This window comes from Daphnia magna, linkage group LG8 (assembly GCF_020631705.1).
Source record: "Daphnia magna isolate NIES linkage group LG8, ASM2063170v1.1, whole genome shotgun sequence".
NCBI classification, from domain to species: domain Eukaryota; kingdom Metazoa; phylum Arthropoda; class Branchiopoda; order Diplostraca; family Daphniidae; genus Daphnia; species Daphnia magna.
Genome location: NC_059189.1, coordinates 5,272,629 through 5,295,120, shown reverse-complemented (window position 1 = coordinate 5,295,120; position 22,492 = coordinate 5,272,629). Strand labels below are relative to the sequence as shown.

Below are 22,492 nucleotides of genomic sequence, written 5' to 3'. Positions count from 1 at the left end.
TGTCACATTTAGGCGTGAAGGATTTCCGTTTTTTTTTTTTTAAGTTGAACGAAACGACACGGTTGTCGACGCTGCGTGATTTTCTTAAACTGCAAAAGTTCGGTTGACATTTCACCGCTTTCAGTCATTCCGATCGGAAAGAAACTTACAAAGAAAAGGGACTTTGTACGCGCGTCCAGACATGCCCAGAATCTTTCAAAAACACCGACAAAATCCTCTCGAGCATCTTCTTGTCAATTAAAATCCACGTCTTTTAAGGAGCGTGTTGACAGAAAAGCTGACATTTTTGTTTTAAAAAATATATATATAATTAAATTAGATCGTGAAACGTTGTAAGCTATTTGGTGGGAAATAAGAAATCGATATAGTTGGCGATACCTAATACTCTCGTGTTGGGAAGGAGAGCCAGGCAGGTCGTTAACCACCAGGCGACAAAGCCGATGATGGCTGTTTTTTTTTTTGATCCAATTAGAAACCAAGGTCATTAGACATCCCCCTCCGATACAAAAGCATCTTTAGAACAGAGTTAAGGTTCAGTGAAGTTCAATACAGTTAATACTCACAAATTTGAAGTGATGCCCTTGTTCGCAAAAGAGAGTGCAACCCTGTGCCCCCTCGGGTGGAAGAAAAATGGGCGCCATCTAGAATTTGACCTGAAATAACCTTTTGTTTTGCAACGACTTGCCGATGACATTTTTCTTTTCCCCCTTTTCCAAATAGAACACACAAACAAAGAGGTAAATGTTGAGACACAAGTGACACAGGACAAACAAAATGTTATGAACACAATTCGCAATGTCGTCTGTAAAGACGAGAATGAGGTCATCCACCTTTTGTTTCATTTTGGCGCGCTTTTTCTAACTTGTTTTTTATTTTATATCTATCGTTTCCAAGGTTGAACGAAGATCCACAAAATCAGATCTTATTTCATTGGGGACACTAGAATCAAAGTGAATAAGACTGTCCCGCATGATATTGGAAACCCCCCCACCCCAGATCAACGGTGGCCATTTTCTTTCAATCTAAACGTCCTGAAACGAAGACACATCGATTTGGACAGGGCTCTGACTTTCCCTTTTTTTTTTTATCCTAGAGATTCGTGACACGGGCTAATCGATGTACGTGAGCCCGCGGAAGTCACGTCTCATTTGTTGCCAAAAAAAAAAAAGAGAGAAGAAAATAGATCCGATTGCCTACGCTTTTCCATCAATCGGATTTCAAACATGGCGCAAGACGCATATCGTCATTCCTTTTTTTGTTTGTCCTTCTACAAAATCCCGAACGAATTTTAGGGTTTGAAAAAAACAAAAAATACCTTTTTTTTTCTGGTTAATGTCCGGGTAAAATGCAAAGCAATGAATAATTTCCAGTTGTACTCCCGGAAATGCCAATGACTCCAAAGATCTAAAACTTTTTTTTTCTTCAAAAGTTATGGGTGACTAAGAAATGACGGGGGCCGCTTCAAGTCAAGGTGAATTGAATCTGTCGGCAAGTATAAACAAGATTTTTCAGATAAGATTCAAGTCAACCACCCCTTTACTTTCACCTTCGATTTTTTTTTGTCTTCATGTGTTTCGAATTTGAATGGCCTTAAACTTTGACATTTTCCCGGTGATTTAACGTGAACTTTTTTTTTTCATCTCTTTGAAAGGAAAAGAAGAAAAGAAAAAAGGTGTCTGGAGAAAGAGAGAGAAAAATTGAAAAAAAAAAAGTACGTTGACCTTGGAACACTGACGTCACGGCGAATCTTATGCAAATCAATCGGTGCTTTAGATCACGACCACATCGCAGTTTTTGACCACGTCTTCTTATTTATTAAGCATAACCTAATTGAAAATGAAATGCTATTAAGTAAATTTGGATGTAGCGGTGCATGTTAAAAAAAAAAATCCCCTCCCTACTCATCCTCCTCCTGTTGTGATGGGTGTGTAAGCCCCTCCCCAGCTAGCAAAAAAAAAAGAAAAAAGGGGGAAGCTATATCTCCTTTTTGTTGCCCCCGAGCCCCTCGCGGCCAAATGACGCACTACCAGTAGAGGATAGAGGGAGCAAAAGAGAAGCAAGGGTGGAGAAATAAGAAAAAAAAAAGCGATGACGACGCCACCAAACAACCGAAAGTCTACTGCTACCCAACCCCCTCTTTTTTTACCCGTGTGTCTCATGGCAGGGCATAAAATCCCCCTCGCATCGAACATTTCAACTCAGACAGTCGCCAACAAGCGTAGAGTGAACATTATCGCTATCGAACCACACAGTTTCAAGCCTCTGTTCTTTCCCTCCGTTCGATTCGCTCGTTTCCCGCGTGAACGTTTTTCTATCTCCCGCCCCAAATTTTTTTTGTCTTCTCCTCTCGCATTCAAGTTCGACAGGATTATTCCATGTGTACTTGTGTGACTGTGCATTGATTATTCTAGGCGACAAAGTGTAATGGTGAAATCTTTTTTCGTACGGCAGAACTGAAATTAGATTTTCAAACAGACGTAAACATTTCAGGAAAACGAAAGAAAAAAAACAAACAGACAATTATTGAAGAAACTCATTTCTGCATCAACAAATGGTGCTCTCAGTGTTGTTGAACGCGGGTGCCGTCCCTCTATCTTTCGACGAACAGAATCATTACCATCCGACCACGTCCGTTGCATCCATTCCGTCCGCCGCCGGCCATTATTCGTCGTCAACTTCTTCTTCGCCAGCTAATCCCGAATACGTGCACTATCTCGAAGAGTTGGTCGGTGAATTGAGTGGAGTGTTTGCCACTTTTATTCATCAGAATCCACCGCCTTCTTCACCAACGTCCCTTACCGACATGTATCACCAGAGGGCCAACACCTGCAGATCTTCCCCATCAGGTAGATAGAAAAAGTTTTATTTTTTCTCTTACAATCGCAAAAGATCAAAAAATGGGGGTGTGAGAAGTTTTTTGGGAAAAGCAATCAACTTTTTTTTCTTTCTATTTTTAAAAAGTAGAAAAAAAAAATGTTTAATTTCAAGGGGTGAAATTATCCGGCAGTTAAGACTTTTGCTGTTCGATATTCCACGAGTTTTTTATTTTTATTTTCTTTCGCAGTTAAGAAACTGGTCTTAGTGGCTAATTAGCGAGTAAGATACTTTCGTATACCCGCCAGCTATTATTTTTGTCGAAAGAAGATAAAAAAAAAAAAGAGCAACAGTGTGTCGGTTGCCGTGGCAACAGCAGCGCGCCCGATAATGAAGTGGCAAGACAAGAAAGACATGCCCCGACTTGCCCTTTTTTCTTTTCTTTTTTTTCGGGACTTTGTGTGCGCGTTAGTAACAATCAAGTTCTTTGTTGATGGAGGGGGGGATGAAGAAGAGGAGTAGCAAATGGTGTGCGAGGGGGTTCGTGAAATTATATTTTTTTTTAGAAACGCGTAATTTAAGCCGCTCGTTAAAACACATGGAGATGAAAAGTGGCCATCTGTTGGTTCTTTTACAAGTTTCGAAGTATTTATTTATTTCTTTTAATCTTTACACGCGCATAAATTATGCACGCTGATGCAAACAAATGTTGAAACGGTGATTAACTCTAATGACGCGTAGTTTTAATCGATTTAACAGTGATTAAAAAACATGTTACTAATCGTTTATTTTTTCACAAATTTAGGATTGTTACCAGACGTGATTCCAAAACTTGGCGCATCAGACAAGTGGAGCTGCTCAACACCTCCGTCGTCGGCTGAAGATTTGCGGATGCGGCGCGGAATGGCGCCGATGCGCTTCCGGCTGGACAGCGTCGGCTCTTCAGTGCCGTCTGCCACGTCGTCGGCCGTATCGACGCCTACCAGCGCCACATCATTTTTCACGTCGTCTACTGCCACGTCACCTTTGGCCTTTGACCTCCTGCCAAGTCCGACGACCTCGTCGTCGACCGTCAGTTTCTTCGCCGATTATCCGCCGCTCTCGTCCGACATGTCCGAACACCTCCATCGGACCGATCTCGACGCGTCGCTACCTGTCGACGCAACCGATGCTGCCGACGCTTCGGCCGCTGATTGGCGCCAAGTTGGCCGTGACCTGCGTGGCATTGCCGACCATTTCGCATCTACCCGTCGATCACAGGTAAAAATTAAGTTCATATTTGGGTTTTCAATGGCGAAACGCTATTAACTTTGATAAGAGGTTAGACGCTTAGTTTTACGAGGGCCCATTTTTTAGCGGGGAAATCCGTTCGTGACGGATTAAGTTTTTTCTTTTTTCTTTTCGTTGTATATTCTTTTTGACTAGGCCTACCCCCCTTGGTGTCTTATTGCCCTATCAAATTAAATGAGACTCGGACTGGAAAAAGAAAAATGGTCGTTTTTTTTTTGTGTTGTTGTGTAAGTCCGGTTCAGTTGTCTACCTTTTTAAATAACATGGCAGAGGGGAGAAAAGGGTAAAAAAAAAAGGAATAGGTTGGGGGGATGTAAGGAAATGAATAAATAATGAAGTATCTCCCCGCTGTGTGTTTTATGACTAAAATCTAATCGATTTGTGTTTCCTTGTTCTTTTTTCTCATTTTATTTATGATGACATAGAACTCTGCGACGGGATGTCAGCAATGGTCTCTGCTTTCTACAGTGCTGTCTAGCAGCTCTTTTAAATCTGCCGGACCCCTGGTGTCTGCCTTGGCCGTCTACCTTTGGTGGAAGCTGGTCAGACGTCTGACTGCGTGAATAGTCCAGTGGGTTCAACGAGCGTCGCACGGCCAATTGTTTCCGGACCCGCTTTTGCTCCATTGTCTTTCACGTCAACTGTGTGGAGTGAGAGGACCCTCCCCCCGCCTTTCCCGATTCTGCCCCGTTTCTTGATTTATCTTTCCATTTTTTTTTTCTTTTCGCTAGTGACTGTTTGATTCATTTCCCGCCGCCACCTACAGAAGTTCAACCGCTTTAGTTTTCTTTCTTTTTCGACTGATTTATTATTTGTTCTGTCTCTAGCATTCCCACTTTAACCATCTTTACTGCGTGTATTAAACAAAACAAAACAACTTATTCCTCCCCTCTTTTTTTTTCGTGAATTCACTAATTTTTTTTTTCGTCTTCCAAGTCTTTGTTTATTTTTTCTTACGCACATCCCAAAGTTCTCGCGGAGTTTACGCATCGACTCCCTTCGGCTTTTTCACGTCTGATCTCACAGAATAATTCGATTGAGAGAGAAGAGCGATTTATTATATGTAAAATGTACACAACGATCAGTAAGCAGAAAAAGAAAAGAAGAAAAAAAATGGAAAATTTCAAAAAAAAAAAAAAAAAATTGTTTCACGATTCAATTGCCAGAAATCAATTTCACGAATTTAGGTTAACATTTCTCTTATATTCCCCCTCCCGATTTTTTTGGTTTTTTTTTCTAGTCTTTTGAGTTTCGTTTAATTTTGTTTTCTTTTTTCTTTCTATTCTTTTTGCTTGTAATAACACATAACGATTTGCATATCCATCATTTTTTTTTTCTTTCACACTCGTATGGGTGTTGTTGGTTTCAATTCTCTACCCAATCTCATTTTTTTTTTCGGATCCACCACCAATTTTTCAAATCGGTTTTTTTGTTTTTGTTTTTCTCATATCTTTTTTTTTAATATCCATTGAAAATGATCTCTTGACCTCTAATCAAAAAAAAAAAATAATAAGGAAAAAACAGACAATACGACCGACTTGTTTTCGTGTGTGTGTTACGTTGTTGGTTTTTTTTTCTTTTTGAAGAAAAAAAATCATTTTCTTTATGAAGAGGTTGTGCGTGCGAGTTTTTTTTCTTTTTTGTTCTGCCGATTGCGTGTGGTGTTTCTTCTCTCATTCTCTCTCGTGTTTATCCGTGTACATATTATGATAGCCCTTTTTTTTTTGTTTTGTTTTATCGCTCATCGTGTGTGTCTGTTTTGCCTCCCTCTTTCCATCAAATCTCGCCCACAACTCGGCATTATTGAATCGCTACCGCCGAGTTGTGAGCGGCGTTTCAACAGGCTACCCGCCAGTCTTTCAAAAGTGGACAGAGTGTGAGATCTAAACAAACAAAACTTGAAAAACAAAAAAGAAAAGGACATATTTCGCGTTTTAAATAATCGAAAAATCGATTGAATCGATCGTCTTATTTTTTTCTTTTGAGTTTTGTTTACATTTCAAGTTTCCCACCTGCTTCGTCTTTCTCCCATTAGATTTGTGCTCTATTTGAACAGCATAACCATTTATTGCGTTTTATTTCATACACATATGCAAAAGAGAGAATTAATTACGTCGATGGGAGCAGCGACTGTGTCGCATAAATTACGACCATCGCTCTTCAATGTACATTGAAATACAAACGAAAACAAACAAAAATGTGTGAATAATTTTTCTTTAACTACAATTACACATGAGACTATGTGGTATACAAATACAGCCTTATTCAAAAATACGTGTTTTCGGATAAATAAAGGGAAGGGGGGGGGGATTGAAAACACCTGGGCCGATTCGCTCGACTGGAAAAAGTCAATTAAGGGTTGCTGCGTGTGATCATCGCGCTCAAATTAGTCTCGGTCAACTCTCCCCTTATTTTCGGTGGTCTATGCACGCACACATTCAATGTCACTCAAAAGATCTCTAGAAACCCCTTTTGCCGAACAGGGTGGAGGACGCTTAAACAGTTGTGATGAGTCACCGTTTTTGTGACCACCGATCCATCAAACGTCCCTTTTCTGCTTACACATTTTCCTTTTTATTTATTTTTTATTGTGCGGTCGACTGGCGAAAAAAGACTGGGCCAGTCCGTGTGTAAATAGCGGACCACTTGACTCGCGATGATTGGTCATCCGTGTTGATTGTCCATTTAGAAGTGCCCGTTATTTGTCACATAATAATATGAAAGCAAACAGAATAAATAGAGACAGGCATACGATTTACTTTGGCAGGTAAAAAAAAATTGGCATCCATTCGGGATCGAACCACTCAATGGTAATTGCTTGATCATCTTCAATGGTCAGTTGTGATTGCTCTTGAGACACACAAGACAAGAAGATTGGGCTATACATTTTCTAATAAACGTATATATTTGTATTATAATTAGATACACAAGTTGGTTGGGGTGGGGGGCTCCACTTGGACGAGGTGTCACTTGTCAAAGAGAATAACCGCATATTACTAATACGCAGCAACTGTCACAAAGAACCCTCGCTTGATTCCTTAAATATATGCGACGGTGAGTGTAAAAAAAAGAGCAAGGGCGTAAGGAATATAGCGCACTTAGAACTGGAGGGGCTCCGTATTACATTAAAAGATGGACGAGGGAGGGGGAGTTTTACCATCAAATCATCTGATAGACGTTCCCTGCTCTATTGATCAATCACGTAAACATACGTCCAAGTTTGCGACTGGACGTGTCGTAATATTTATAGACACATTTTTATTCGGATTCCTGGAACAAAGTTACCGGTGGCAGCTGCTTGATCACGAATCAGCCCGAATTTCTTCTGACACATTCGGACTGATTTATATTCGAGTAGCGTATGAAGACGGATGACCATGGAACTTTCTGTTTTATTCCTTTAGGCTCTACTCGAATTCATTCAATCATGTTTAGTTAACCACATTGACCAGGAGGGATGCGAAGTTTCGTTTTTTTTCTTTCTTTCTTTCTTTTGAACGCGTTTATTACTCTGCACGAATTTAATAGTCGTTCTTTTTATGCTCTAGGCTTTAAATCACAATCGAATTATTCAAATGACATTGAAACTCTTTTGAACAACAACCAAAAATAAATGTGTGGCTGGAAATACATAAGGAAACCGAATCACGCGATGGGCATCTGTTATTTTATCGACGATAGTCAATCGATATTCATCGCAAGCGAGAGGGGTATTCGAATGCAGGTGTTGCGGATTATAATCGAATGAATTGATAAGACAAACACGTCCGCAAAAAGGATCATTTCCTCTCTCCCTTTTTTTCAGGGTTACATTCTTTTTTTTCAATGCGCTTGATGGTTAAACACAAACACGAGAGAGGGTTGACTATAATATTAGACATCGAATACAGTTGTGTCGGTTTCTTTCGCCAGCCGATTCATCGATGCACGTGCGGTCACTTGGGCATGGGGGGGAAGTGACATGACACGCAAGGAACTGGAAGAGAAAAAGGGATGAATGAGATGGGGAAACACGCCCGCATATTATCATCACGCCAACTTGCCATCACCCAAAAAATTGGCTTCCTATTGTCCGATAATCTTACAGGCCCCATCAGAGAGAGAAAGAGAATGATTGAAATTGATTCTGCTAGCTCAATTACGCTAGTGTCTTAATGATTTGATGAAACAGATATGAAACGATATTCTTTCAAAAACATGGATATACTTACACATAGACATGATTTATAATTACAAAATTGAACGACAATCACCAAAATCCATTTTCCCGTGGAACTCTGTTAGTTTAAATGAGTTATTTCAAAGTCGTTTTATCACAGCTCTAAATTCTCGCACCTAAAACTAATGTTATTACCATATTCACAAACAGTCTCTAGTGAAAGAGTAAAGTTAACCTATACGAACGCGGATTTGTCGAATGAAATATTTTTTTACTTGAAAAAAGAAGAAATGAATTGCCGTTCAACACGCACGAACGACGTCATATGGTGCGCCGATGCTGCACGGACAATATGGCAAAAGGCCGTAACGCCATTTCACATGTCACAACACCATAAATAACATTTCAGACAACCGTAATAAGCTCATTTATTATGCATCCGAGTTACGTAATGTACGTGCAGCCTTTCGTTTCGGAAGAGCACAACACACACGCGCGCATCAGGCTGTGAAAATATTTGAATGGGTCAACTTAATCATTGCCAACACTATAAGAACGAAGAGGCCAAAACAAATCGACTACCTGTTTCTTAAAAAAAAAATAAAAAATAAGAAACCATTCGTTAACCCAAAGGGGCTCTCCGGCTGTTGACAATCACCTAATGGCGATATTTAGCCCCGAGTGAGAGAAAACTTGATTGGCCCTTGTTATACGTAAGTATATAAAGATGTGTATTATCCCTATAACTACAAATCATCCAGTTCTTTTCCTTTTTCCTCTTTCCACAGTGCCGCTTTTTGATAGACGTTGCCCAGGACGTGGACACATCCTCGAGAATGTGATTGGTTGATGTGCTGTAACAAGAAAGGTGGCAGTCCGTGTGTGTTGCTTGTGTGTAATGGCCCTATTATATATGACTAGGAGGCTCGACACTTGTAACACGAGGGGAAAGTAAAAAGCAAATAAAGATGAGGTCGCGTGTTAGACTCTTCAGATATATCGTTTGAAGAAAGCGAATGATTGCGAAGGGGGGGGGGGGTTAGTGATGCTGTGATCTTTTGGTTGGCCCTCACAAATATCGACTGGAGAAAATTGACTGGAGTTGCTAGTCGTGGAACAGGAGCCCATCGAGCGGGAAAAATCTCTCGAGAGACGTCACACGTGACCGTGTCCCGGCACGCTCCCACGACCCTGGATTTTGTACTTGAATTTATTATTGGTATATACGTATATTACGTTAGACTATGATTTGCTTTCTAAGTTATATATACTTGTGTGATCTTGTAGTGTTCTTGTGATCACGAGAGACCTTCCACATTTGATTGTATTAAAATAAATAAGGATTAAGTTTAAAGCCATAACTGCACTCTTTATTTTTTATTAGAATTTGCCGAGTCAAGGTTTTGAAAACAAAGGGACGTTCTCCTTTCTAAATTTAGACACGGTTAACTCCCCTCTTTTTTTTTTTACAGATGCTCTTTAGCGCAATTTTTTGTGTTTTTCGTCTTATTTTTATTTGAATACTTCAAGCTCCGAATGTCCCATGGCGTTTTAGTAGTTTCTTAGTTTCGAAACAAGAAGAAGAAGAAAAAATAAAGGCAGCGCGTTGATTAACTTTAGTGTCCGCAGCGTCCGTGCTGGTCGTCGTCGGCTGCTTAGTTTCACCACGGGGGTATAGAGCGCGTTAATAACAAGAAAAGTCCCGAGATTACACGAATTTGATTGCGCAAAGCCCATCACCGAAAATGAAACAGACAAAAAGAAGGAAGACGATGGCCCGTGTCAGCTTGAGTTCGGGACCGCGTAACGCGTGTGTGCAACACGAACGCGCCTGGCGTCCAACAGCGTGAATATAGATTAAAGATTCAAAATGACCATGGCACCCTCCACTCTGTTGCCCAGTTGGGGATTCGATCAAATGCACATCCTCTTTCTCCCAAGGCTAATGGCGAAAATATTCCCGTTCTGAAACTGCATTTTGGAACATCAAATTTTATTTCTCTTTGATTCTTATTGTATATACATATTTTTTTCTTTTCTTGTTAAGATTATTATTACACGGCATCAGCATGGCGATTTACATACGTGATCATACCTTATCTAGAAAAATCTATCATCAAAAAAAAGGAAAGAAAAAAGGATGAGATGCATGAATTTACAAGTCTAATTACACACGCCATCTTGACGTTGTTTTCTGTATATAAGACTTCTCGTTAGTTCTTGCTGTTTAATGAACAATATAAGACTCCCGATTTTTTTTGACAAACAATGCTGCCCCAAACTCACGGTGGTCAGAATGAAATTACAATCGGCTCGATCGGCTATAAACGGGCGTCCTATTTTGAAAAGGCGTTTCAATTTTCTTGTTTTTTTGCGCACGTCCACCAAACGGAACGTCATTTCAAAAGTAACTGTAGAACAGCAGAATAGCGATGACACGTCGACTCAGCGTTTGCCTTTAAGATATAGGACATCATCGTTTACATGCGCATTGAAATTCATCCGAGTGAAAGTGACGACTTTTTCCGAACCAGATGCAAACGAAAGGAGGGCACGTATATTCCTCTGAAATCGAAACAATCGTGAAAAGAAGATTTTTGTGTCAATGCAACTGGTATACCGTGTCGATCGTTTTGCCCAGTTGAATCAATGAGCCATCGCAACACACACATACAATCGAATTGTATTTAGATAGTAGATGCAGAGAGAGAACTCCGCAAGAGGCCAACATGTAAATCAATTAGACAGGGGCCTGAAAACTGTTTAGGTCGTCAATCGTCAACGTTCAAAGAAGGGGGGGGGGGAAAGGTCACTCTGTTATACACACAACTACATCAAAATGGAGTGAAATAAAAAAGGGTGGGGGGGGGGAGACTAGAAAGAGAATGAAAAGCTAAAAGGTTGTCCACAAAAGTGGAAATCGCAACAGCTGGGAGGGACATTTCATCGGTCTAAAAATGTTCTAATAGCAAAAGGAGGATGAACTGCATGGTATTTCACCCTCTCTCTATTTCTTTTACTGATCTGTATATATATATATATGGATTTTATTCGATAAGAGGATCTTTCCCCACGTGCTGGAACAATAGGAGAATCCAACCCCTCAGTCTGACACACAAAAAAAAAGGGAGAATTAGTAAAAAGAGGAGCTATTATTTCTGACCAGTCGAGCGTGAGACGACTCCCGCCGAGGTCCCCCTTCCCCCCCCCCCCCAAAAAAAAAAGAGTCCCGTTGCATCCTCAACCCCCTCTCAGTGTATTACTTGCGTGATGGAAAGTCGAAAATGCTCTTTCTATATATATACATATAATGCGTTCACGTCAATTGATGTACATCAACATCCACTCGACAGAGTTTAGACAATCGATTTCCGGGGTTTAGTAAAAATGTGTTAGTGCTGCTCTCAATCAGGAATTTCACCACCCTGGGTTGTTCATAGCCGCTTCTTGTTCACGTTTCAAGTGTTTCCTCTTTCATTTGTTTTTTTTTGTTTTTTTGGCAAGGTTTTTATTTTTTGCGAATGCAAAGATGTTTGAATTTGAGCATCGATGCGTAATGGCCATCACAAATGAAATCAATGACTCGTAAAATAATGAGGGGAGAAAGAAGGGAAAAAAACCTTGTGATTTTGAATTTTTGAACACAAATTTTCAATTCACTTCACTTGGGGGAAATTGACGAAACGATTCTGTAGCAACAGCTATAAAGAAAAATTGAAAAAAAAAAAGCCATCAGTAACCGGTCCCGCTGATCCGATGTTACACACAACCCCCCAAAAAAAGGGGGTAGATATTCAAATTCCCAAGCGCATCCTTTTATTCACTTTTCTTATACAATATAGTATATTCCCTCAGATTATGAAATACAAAGATGTGTGAGAAGTGTATACGGGAGTTGAGGGAAAAATTTACATGTTCGGGTATATATATTTACTTTCCATTGCTTTTGTACAGTGTGCGACGAGCAGATCCTATCACGGTGTGTATATTCAAAAGAGCCATGAGCTTTTCCGCTGGATGCTTTTTTTTTCTTCTTCTTCTTCTTAGTCTTTCCCCCCTTCATTTTTTTTTCTTCCCCAATAAATATGTGTATAAAAACTAGGTTATTGCTGTGATTCCATTCATGAATTTTGATAGCATTTCGATGGATACAATTCTTACTTTCTTTTTCAAATCGAATGGAGGGGAGGGGGTTTACTTCCTGCCTTTGATATAACTTCGAATAGAGGGTGACGATGAACGCAACAACGGGGAGTGATTGAAGACGAATCGAAATTTGATCCGAAAGTGGGTCCACTTTCCTATTAAACCGAATCCTTTTCCTCAAATAAATTCACACACACATAAAAAAAAAAACCTAAACAGTTGGGAATTTGTTTCATATTCAAATTATATCCAACATTGTTATCTTGGTAAGCATCAAATGCCCTTTTGTTTCTCTTTAATGACAAATTGCCGAGTTTTTCTATTCAAAACTGGGCGCATGCACGAGGTAAAGAGTGTAGCGGCCATTTTATATCAACAGGCCTATTATGCGGCGGCCTGTTGCCCGTCGAGTGCGTATATACATAAAATGTGTGTGTATGTATAATACGGGGTCAAAGGGAGCGACCTCTTTGAGCCCCGAAAAGAATGTAACCCCTTTGCGGGTAATGAGGGCTATCTGGGAGCAATTCGCAGTTAAAACTTGTTTGAAAAAGCTCCATCGTTTTCATCATTCAAATATAGATAAAGACAATGTAGGCTTGAGAACAAAAAGCCAATTTCCACTTGGAATGCTGGTCTGTTAAAATAATGCGATCAACTACAATACAGAAGATATCAGGCGGCTTTTACGAAATTGCATTAAGAGCTTGATGATTGCGGCCGTGATGAGCGTCATCAGTATAGTAGACTGCATACATACAGCATAAATAGAAAGGCAGAGGGGATTTAAATGCGACACGAACGGCAGACGACCGACGATACGGCCGCATGTGACAATCTGTAAATCCCACGGAATTGCATGAAAATAAATAAAATACAGACAATAACAATATATATACGACATGTTTTCGAGGAGTATACGCTGATGGTCGGCCGATTCCTTTTGATTGTCCATCAGACGTCTCGCTGTTGGCCCCCAAACGAAACGACTGCATTGCTAATTATACGCCATGGGTCACGTGTCCAAGCAGGTCCGCACCATTGTGTCCAGGAAGGAAAACCCCACGGATTCACATACAAGAAAAAGAAAGGGACTTTTTTTTTTTTTTTTTGAATTAGTAATTCCCTCAGATCTCCCTCTCATTTCTCTCAATGGATCAACTCCGGAAGCTGTTGAACATAGGTCGGTCGTTGATGGATGTCCATAATAATCATGAAAAACAGAAGAAGAAGAAGAAGAAGAGAAACCAGCAGCGATAAAGTGTGCGTGTGGGGGGGATGGTGGACAATGTTCGGCCATTGGTCAACGCTCTATCTATTTTTGTTGTGTGTGTTATACTTTAGTATTTGTAGGCGATTTTCAACTGTACACACAATGGCTATTATCTTTCCGGAGTGTAACAATACAGGAGTGGGGGGGGTAGTCTTGGCTCACGCAGCTGGCAAAACGGCGATTTATGGGCGAAAAGATGTGCGACGTGTTTTCCAAATCGAAATGGAGAGCCAATTTCGAACAATAGAAATCGGTTGCCTACGATTTAAAAAAAAGAGAAGCTGGCAAAATGGGAGGATACAGCAGGGCCTATATACTGTGGTGATGGAGACATTAGTGCCACTTGAATTTGTATTACACAAACTGAATAGGGCCAGCAAGTACATTTTTGAAATCGAAAAGCGCGAGAGCGCGTTTTATAGCTTTTCACGGCTAAAAACATGGGCCACTCCCACGCGTGCCCTCTCCGCTGACCCTTCTCTATGTATTTTGTACCACTTGAAAATGAATACAAAAGGCGTGAATTGATTTTTTAATTTTTTTTTTTTTTTCAATCGATGTAAACTTGCAACCGTCGGTTCGTGCGGCTGCTGGATTAGCTCCCATTGGACTAAAAAAAAAAAAAGTTTTAACAGGATCAAATGGGAGAGGCGGGAGCGTGCCAGATATGCAAAACAGGAGTTGAAAATTAATCAAGCAAATACGAATGCGAGAGCAAAAAGAAAGGGGGGGGGGAGAAGCTTAATGAATCGGAGAAGATGAGCGCTTGATTCACGCGACTTTAGATTTGGAAATTTTTTCATATTGTTGCAGTAGCTCGCCATTAGAAGAAGGAAAAAAGAGGAGGAGGAAACGCAGACAGAAAAGAATAAACAAAATTCATCTCCATAATGACAATTCCGAAATTAATATTCCTAATGCGTCCTCCTTTTTTCTTTCTTTTTTCGTGAAACAAGTCCGCGTCTATACACACACACAAACTCTTTTCTTTTTTTTTTTGTATTGATGAGCGCACAGCTTTGTGTGTTGTGTGTTGACTATGTAGACGGTGGATCATTCGGGAACAACTCACGGCTGTCTCTAACGCCGCAAGTTTGAGCGGAACAGAAATCTAAGATGCACCTATTAGTCTATCTATAACCATACTAATGGCTTCAGCATTATTTTTAATTGGCCGCCAAGATTATTTTCCCTTTTTCCGTGAATATTCATGACGTGCTCCTCCCATTTCTACCGTTCAAAAAACGATGGCATGTTAATAATGGTATACACCATAAAAGTGCAACTCTTTTCATCTTCTCCTTATATTTTATTTTAAAAAAAAAACTCAAGTTAAGATGTCAGTGGAAATGAATCAAAGGTGATGCATGCAGAACTTGTGTTTGCTTATATCCAATCATCCTCAACAACAAGTAAGACAGCCATCGAGTCAATAACCTGTTATATAATACTTAAAAAGACATCATCAAAAAGGAGATGTATGGCTTTCTTCTTCTGTGCATATACTTCTTGTATTTGCTGCTTTCTTTTTTTTTTTCACACACCGTCACACAGAAGAGATGAAGGAAAGAGATAGTATATAGAATTGTGCGTGGGGTGGCGGCATTGGGGAGTGCTTTTTGATGAAGAATCCCCTCAACAGTGTTGGGAGGTTGATGGCAAACTCGATGCAACCCGTATATATATATAGAAAGAGGCGGATCCGCACTGGGCTTTTGTCCCATTGTGATGATGCAACATGGGGACAGATTGATAGGCCTATATATAATAATACTCTCCCCCCCCCCCACCTTTTGGAAACTCTTGACACAATAGAAGATTCGTCTTCTCTTTAGAAATCACCCTCTATATACAGTTCGATTTCTATATATCTGAAAACTATTGTGGTGTACAGTGCTGCCTCTACTATTATCATTATTTACACACACACACACACACGCACACAGAGGGAGTTTTTGCTTTTTTTCTTTTCCTCTATTTTTTGGGGGCTATTTTACGAATCTGTTTGTGGATAGAGTCCTGTCACATATGGGTCGATCATTTCAATTTCCAATAACTTTGGACAGATTAGCATTCATCGATCTCTATCTCATTTTTTTCCTTTCTTCTGACTTGAGCGATAATAATAAGGTGAGTCATAAATACGAGTACGTAAATCAACTGTTTTGCCTTCTGAAAAAAAAATATATAATATGCAAATTGTTTTCCATATTGTTATACGCATATAATCTCGGAGGAAAACTTTGTCTGTGTGGAAGCCGCTATTGCTTTGTGCGTGTGTGTTGTATATACGACTGCGACTAGCAAAATCTTTTTCAGTTGTTGATCTTTTTATTAATTATTATTTTTTTTTTTTGCTTGTCGGCTTCTGTCGTACAAAGGCCACCGCTCACGTAATTAAGACGGGTTCCCGGCTGACGTGAAGAGAATATGGCAGCAGCAGGTTATCTTCAAATTTCACTGAATCAAACCCCATAGAAAGAATATTGTGTTACCACTCATTTCTTTTTTTATTTATTTCGAACTTTAATGCTGAATGTACACTCTCCATATCTTTCGTGAAAAACAAGATCACTCAACCGTTGTAATGTGGTCACTTAATTATAAGAATCTCTTTCATCTGTTATTACGAACTGCGTATAGAAACGCTTATAACAATTTCAAATCCAAAGAAACTCTTACATCAAAATGGGCTTAAAAATTGTTCTTAACGCCGAGAATAATACACCGTAATAATAATGACATATTTTAAGATAATAAAAGGTTTAATTAAACCCCACCCCCCCAAAGAAAAGGGGTAAAAAACAAACTTTCTCCTTGACCTATCGTGATGCAGGGTGTAATCTTTCTTCGTTTCGAGCACATGCTGCTTGAGTTCGATGATACGCAAGCACGTCTTCTAGAGCGCACTTTGGTTATCCGATCTTGTGTGAAACGCCATAACACAATCACGGGAGAGAAGCCGTATACAACTTGTGGCCAAATTTTTTTTTTTTTTTTTAAGATGCGGAAGTTTTTTGTTTTGTTTTTTTTTTTTCCGTCAGCGATTATCTTTTTTTTTTGAAGAGCCTTCCTCTTCTCTCTGCTGACGCTCTCGGCATCTGGTTTCACACCGCTAAAGTATAGCGCAATCTTTTTTCTTTTTCGTTGAAAAATTGAAGGAAAATCTATCGAGTAAAAGAAAAATCTTATCGTATAGCGACAGAGGCTTGTGTAACTTGGATACTCGACGAAATCTAATTCTCTTATATAGACGAGAGTTGCGTCTATTGATTTCAGACTACTTGAATTCTAGAATTCTCCAAGCGATCAGCAAGCAAATAGATTTGATATACACGTGATATCAGATCTATTGTTTGAAATCAAATCGAAATAAAGCGCCACTTCGGCTTTAGACACAACAACAACAACAACAGAAAATGGCGATTTTTTTTTTCCTTCTTCTTCTCGCTATCAATCGAGGATTTCACAACGGGCGTCAATCAAATCAAGGGGAAAGAGGGCTTCACGTGTGTTGTAATATTTGGTCCGCTTCACTACGCACTATAGCCTTTCTCGCAATTTGATTTGCATCCCTCTCTTCTTCTTTTTTGCTTTTCATTAAACCTATATGAACCGAGGCCCGTGGAAGAGACCGACAAGGGACGTGTTCTAATCAATGTCCCTTGCTATTGAAATGCATTTGAAATTTTGGAAATAAACAAGAAGGCGTTGCCAACAGTGTGTGGACCGTCAACAACTGAAAGAAGAAGAACAAAAATGGTTGGATGGCACCTCTTATAACGCACGAAATTAAACAGTGCAATCTGGATAACGTGTTAATTAGCACCGACAGAAGGGGGACGACACAAGTGCATACAACACTTCATTAATTCCGCTTTGCACCCTTCTCGCTCTGATAGATATAATAGAGTTAACCCCCCCCTCTTCCTCTACACATGTTAGATGCTTTGCCCGATGGTTCAGAGCACTTGTTTGATGAACGATTTCATCAACCTGATTGACGCTACCATGGACGAAACGCGCTGGAGGATGGCGTCCCGTCTTTAAAGAAGATGATGATTAAGATGCGTGAAAACAATCAAAAGGTCGTCGCTCTGTTTAGTTGAATAATCTTTGTTGCATACCTGGCTAAAGACGCCCTCGGTGTACACGACGATTTACACATTGCCAGAAGTTGTTTGTTTCACTTTGTTGCTAACAAATCGACGGTGTATGTCTTTATTGCTGTCGAAATGCCCCGACTCGAACTACACACGAGTTGTATATACACATCTAGCCTACGCCTGAATAATGATTACGACGGATAATTATTGGGTGATGCGAAATGAAAGGACTGCGGGACCAGTTGAGCAGTCGCGTGTCGGAAAAGCTGCTGTCATCATGCGCGTTTTTTGTTGTAGTATACACAAGTAGACACACAACTCCTTTCCTGCTAAGCATTTTCCCAGCTTCAATGATGGATAATGGAGCGCGTGACAGCCTTGTAATTTCCGAGCCTCGTGCGTCTATAATCGCCGCAGACGTGCCATGCAAATACACGTTTGGGGAAGCATTATAAAGATGTACATACGTATACAGACAAGGGCGTTGTGCCATCTCTTAAATACATACGGCAGACAGGAACATTTCCAAGCAAAACTATACGCTTTACAGCATCCATTCCAACGTGCTGGGGCTGCAAAATGAATGCAAACTGTTTCTCTCAATGGTTACGTGATGCGCACTATCCTTATATAGATAGGGATCTGTTAATGCTTGTATACAAGGAAAGAACGACAATGAAAAGGAAATAATAACAAAGACAAAAAATAAAATTAAAAAAAAAAGGGGTGAATCTATAATTCAAATGGCTGGATAATCCCGAGACATTGATTTGTCTCATTTGTGTGTCTGTGTGTGTGTGTGTTCGACCTTTTGTTGAAATGAGAAAAATCTTATTGTTAATAGGTTTTGTGTGAAGGTCCCTTGTATATAGCCTACAAACTGATGTGCAAGGCATAAAAGGGGATGAAAAATAAAGAGGCTAACATTGTCGCCCCATGTTCTCCGGTTACTTTTCCTTGTAAGAATTACAGAGCTAATCTGATGGCGCGTCAGCAAAGCCTCATTTTATCACATCATCAGAGCTACTCTATATAGCCTCTTTTCTCTCTCTTTCTATCTCTGTGCTGTGTGTGTTTTTATTTGTACATTCACCTATTTTGAATAGAGAAAGAAAAGAAAGAAGCTGCTCTGCTTTAATTTGTTGATTTTAATCCAATCTCACAAGACAGATTGGAATCAGTCCAACCCTTTTCCAACGAATGCGAGGAACAAGCGACACAAAAAAGCTAATGATTTTGAAAAGAAGAGACATACATGCCAAGTAACGTCTTCGAACCAAAGCGTTAAGTTTTCACCGTTCGAGTACATTGGCAAACAATGGTGAACAAAATTACAATAGCAGTGCAGACTTATTTGAAAAAACACTTCAAACATTTTCAAGGATTAAATACATAGACATCAGGAAGACGCTATGTGCATTTCGGGGTTATTGGGACCTATACAATACATTCTTTTCTTATCGGGTCAAGTAGTTGTGTTTTAATTTTTCTATCCCTCGTTTCAGAAAGTCCTCTGATGTGTTGCTCTTTTGTTTTCAAAGAGTTAGCCTTATAACCGAAACAAAACAAAAAAGGGGGGGTTCTGGCTCCACTTTGTTCAAGTGGCTATAGCTTCACGATCGGCCTAATCCCGTAATTCACACGCACGCTAAGAAAGACAAGGCATGTACAGACCTGTTTTTTTAAAACTGGAGTGTTGTACTAGACATTTTTCTATATGTATACTCAAAAAAGAAACGACCAGTTCGCCTTGAAGTGCAGCAGTAGAACTTAAAAAGGAAAAAGCATCTCCCGTCGGTGTATAAAGGCATTGTTCAGTTGTGTAAAGGGAGTAAGATGACCGGAAACTTTTGATGAATAACAAAAAAAAAAGTCTAAAGTGAATGGACAACAAAAAAAAATAAATAAAGGGAAACCTTTTTCTCCTGGGCCTCATTTTTGTTGTTGTTGGACACGGACAAAAGGTGTCGCAACGTTGTATATTAAGCTGTATAGCCTATACATAGAAAATAGATTTCAATAGGCCAAAGATACATAAATAGACGTGACCAGCATCGATGACGACGATGGAGTACCTTTTTTTTTCGAGTAAAAGACACTGATCAAGAGGTTGTGCGTGTATTCGACGTTGAATGCCTATATTCGATTCAAGCGAGTGCGCTTGTGTGTTAAAGCGGTAGAACCACTTGAACAATTGGCCAGATTATATCCGCAGTGGTAGACATGGCAAGAAAAGACTTTCTCAGACGGCATGAACAAATGATCAAACGAATATACAAAAATTTTTATTTCAAAAATGGGACAGACATGTGGCGCACGGTGCGGATCAATCCTCGTTTCTTTTAAATTAACAGTTGCATTTATCTTTTATAGGAGAAACACACACACACAAATGAAAGCAGACGGCGCATCAGACGTTGCCTGTTGGCAAGAACAAAAAGCGGCCAGGTTTTTATAGATCACAACGAATGAATCAAAGCTCACTTCATGAAGAAAAGGGCTACAAATAACGTCTTGCACGTTCTTCTTTTCGCTCTTGCCCTTGTACGTTTTTTTGAAGTCGTCGCTCTCAGCTATACAGTTCCCGCCGCGCCGCAGCCGTATTATTCAAATGAGGGGGGAAAACAAGAGAGTCTACAGCTGTATACAGCTGCTTCACGTTCCCGTCCGCAGCCCCATTTTCGATAACGTATAATCGGCGATAAAATAAAATAAAAAACACGAAAAAAAAAAAACTTTTTTCTCCATCCTTTTCTTATATAGGATAGTACAGTAGTCTAGTGTATATATATAGGCACTATAGCTTATATGGCTATTTTTAATACTCTTTCCTCCTTTTTTTTTCTTTTTTCTTTTTGGCTGAAGATGGCCACTGGTTTTCCGAGGGCCAAAAGTCAGCAAGAGTCCTCCATCTTGATATGTAGCTCAATAAAATTTATACTATCGTAGCGCGCGCTCGATTTCCAACAGTAATAACACAACCGACGTCTTCCCAAAGATGATTACAGCGCCTTCGATGATAAAAGATTTTTCTCTTTTGTATTCAACAGTCTCAAAAGGTCCGTAAATTATATCGGATGCTTATACAAAGACGCGTGTGTGTAATAAGAAAAAAAAATAAAATGAAGAAGACAAGAAAAACGTGATGCAGGTCTCGTGCCCGTCATTTCAAATGAAGGCCACCTACATATAAATAGTTAATAATTATCGATATTATATATATATATATACTCTGGAGAAAAGGGGTTCTCTTTTGGAATGGGGGGGAGAGGGGAAAATTGCCCGCTGTTGTCGGTTTTACTTTGGATATCGGTCCAGGCATGAACTGGATGACCATCCGTTGAACAGGTGGATGGTTTTTTTAAAGAAAATTAAGAAGCCTCCGGTGGGCTGGGGTGGTTGTTGTTGAAGAAGCTGTGGTTGTATATATGTAGGAGGAAGGTCAAGATATCCTACTGGATGAAAAAAAAAAAAAAAAAAAACTGGCGGAGTAAAGCGACCGCACAAGTGGCGCCATCCAGCAATCAATTTCGATGCGCCCTATTATACGTATAAAGTAGCTGAGAGAAAAGGAGACCACATGCAGCGGAGCAACAGTAGCCTTCAGGCACAGCGGGACGTCTTTTCTTCAGACTATTTATTCAAAATCGCATTAAATTTTGGTTTCGTTCTTCTCAAAAAAACAGAGAAGAAGAAGAAGAAGAAGAAAAAAATGAAAATTAAAAGGTTGAAAAACTCTTGCTCATTTATATACGTTCTTCTTCTTTCCATCACCGCTTTGGAGAATATAATTAGAAAACTAGAAGGTTAGAAGAAGAAGAAGAAACAAAAAGAAAGGCCCAAAAGGCTCGTTTGCATATTACACTGTTTATATAGGCTACACTATATAGCTATCTGTTGGAAGCTATATATATACACCTGGTGTGTGAATCTTTTTTGCATACATTGAATTGATGTTTTTGTATATATATTCGATGACGACAGCCAAGTAAGGCATTGGCTAGAGCTATTACTTCTCCTGGACTCTCTATACATATCCAAAAATATTCCCATGGTCCTTTCCTACTGATGCATAACAAAAATAGGACTTGTCTCACCTTTTGATGCTGTGCCTCGCAGGGTGAGAAAAGGGTTGAAGAGGTAGAAGAAAAGAAAAGAAAAAAAAAAACAAGTAGCCATTAATGAATATAAGCTGGATAATAAAAATGTCCCCCTCTCTTTCCCTTTTGGTAGTTTCAAGTCCGCGCAACGGCGTGACCTTTTCAAAAGTTGACGTGGAGTATCCATCATCCGTGGCTCTTGTTTATTATTACATGCATATAATATAAAGATGTATGTGTTTATGTGTTCTTTATATATCTGATGCACATCCTATGGGCCCTATGGGTGTACATGTATACACAGAGGCTGTAATCTAAAAGAGCGCAACAAAACACGGCGGTGCTTGGCGAGCCGTCACAAGAGTTAGAAAAAGAGAGCCATCAAGATATAAATCACTCGATCATTCTTGAATAAACGAATTACCCCTTACAAACTTTCATCTAAGAGAGATGTGAAAAATTGGGCATTTCTTTTTCTTTTTTAATTCAACCTTTTATGTTGTGCTTATGGCAACGGATTGCCATTGAAAGTTTCATAATATTTGAAGACATGTAGCGACTGCATAATGAACCTTATACAATCAACGTCGAAACGTCTGCAAGT

At 39.7% G+C, this 22,492-nt stretch overlaps 1 protein-coding gene across 1 annotated transcript; it reads left to right on the top strand.

Moving 5' to 3' along the window:
- The first annotated feature begins 1,653 nt into the window (after nucleotides 1–1,653).
- LOC116928392 (uncharacterized serine-rich protein C215.13) lies at nucleotides 1,654–6,302 on the top strand. Its single transcript, XM_045177654.1, has 3 exons — nucleotides 1,654–2,846; nucleotides 3,620–4,074; nucleotides 4,530–6,302. The coding sequence occupies exons 1-3, from the start codon at nucleotides 2,552–2,554 to the stop codon at nucleotides 4,665–4,667; spliced, it is 888 nt and encodes a 295-aa protein (XP_045033589.1). The 5' UTR covers nucleotides 1,654–2,551; the 3' UTR covers nucleotides 4,668–6,302.
- Nucleotides 6,303–22,492: the final 16,190 nt, after the last annotated feature.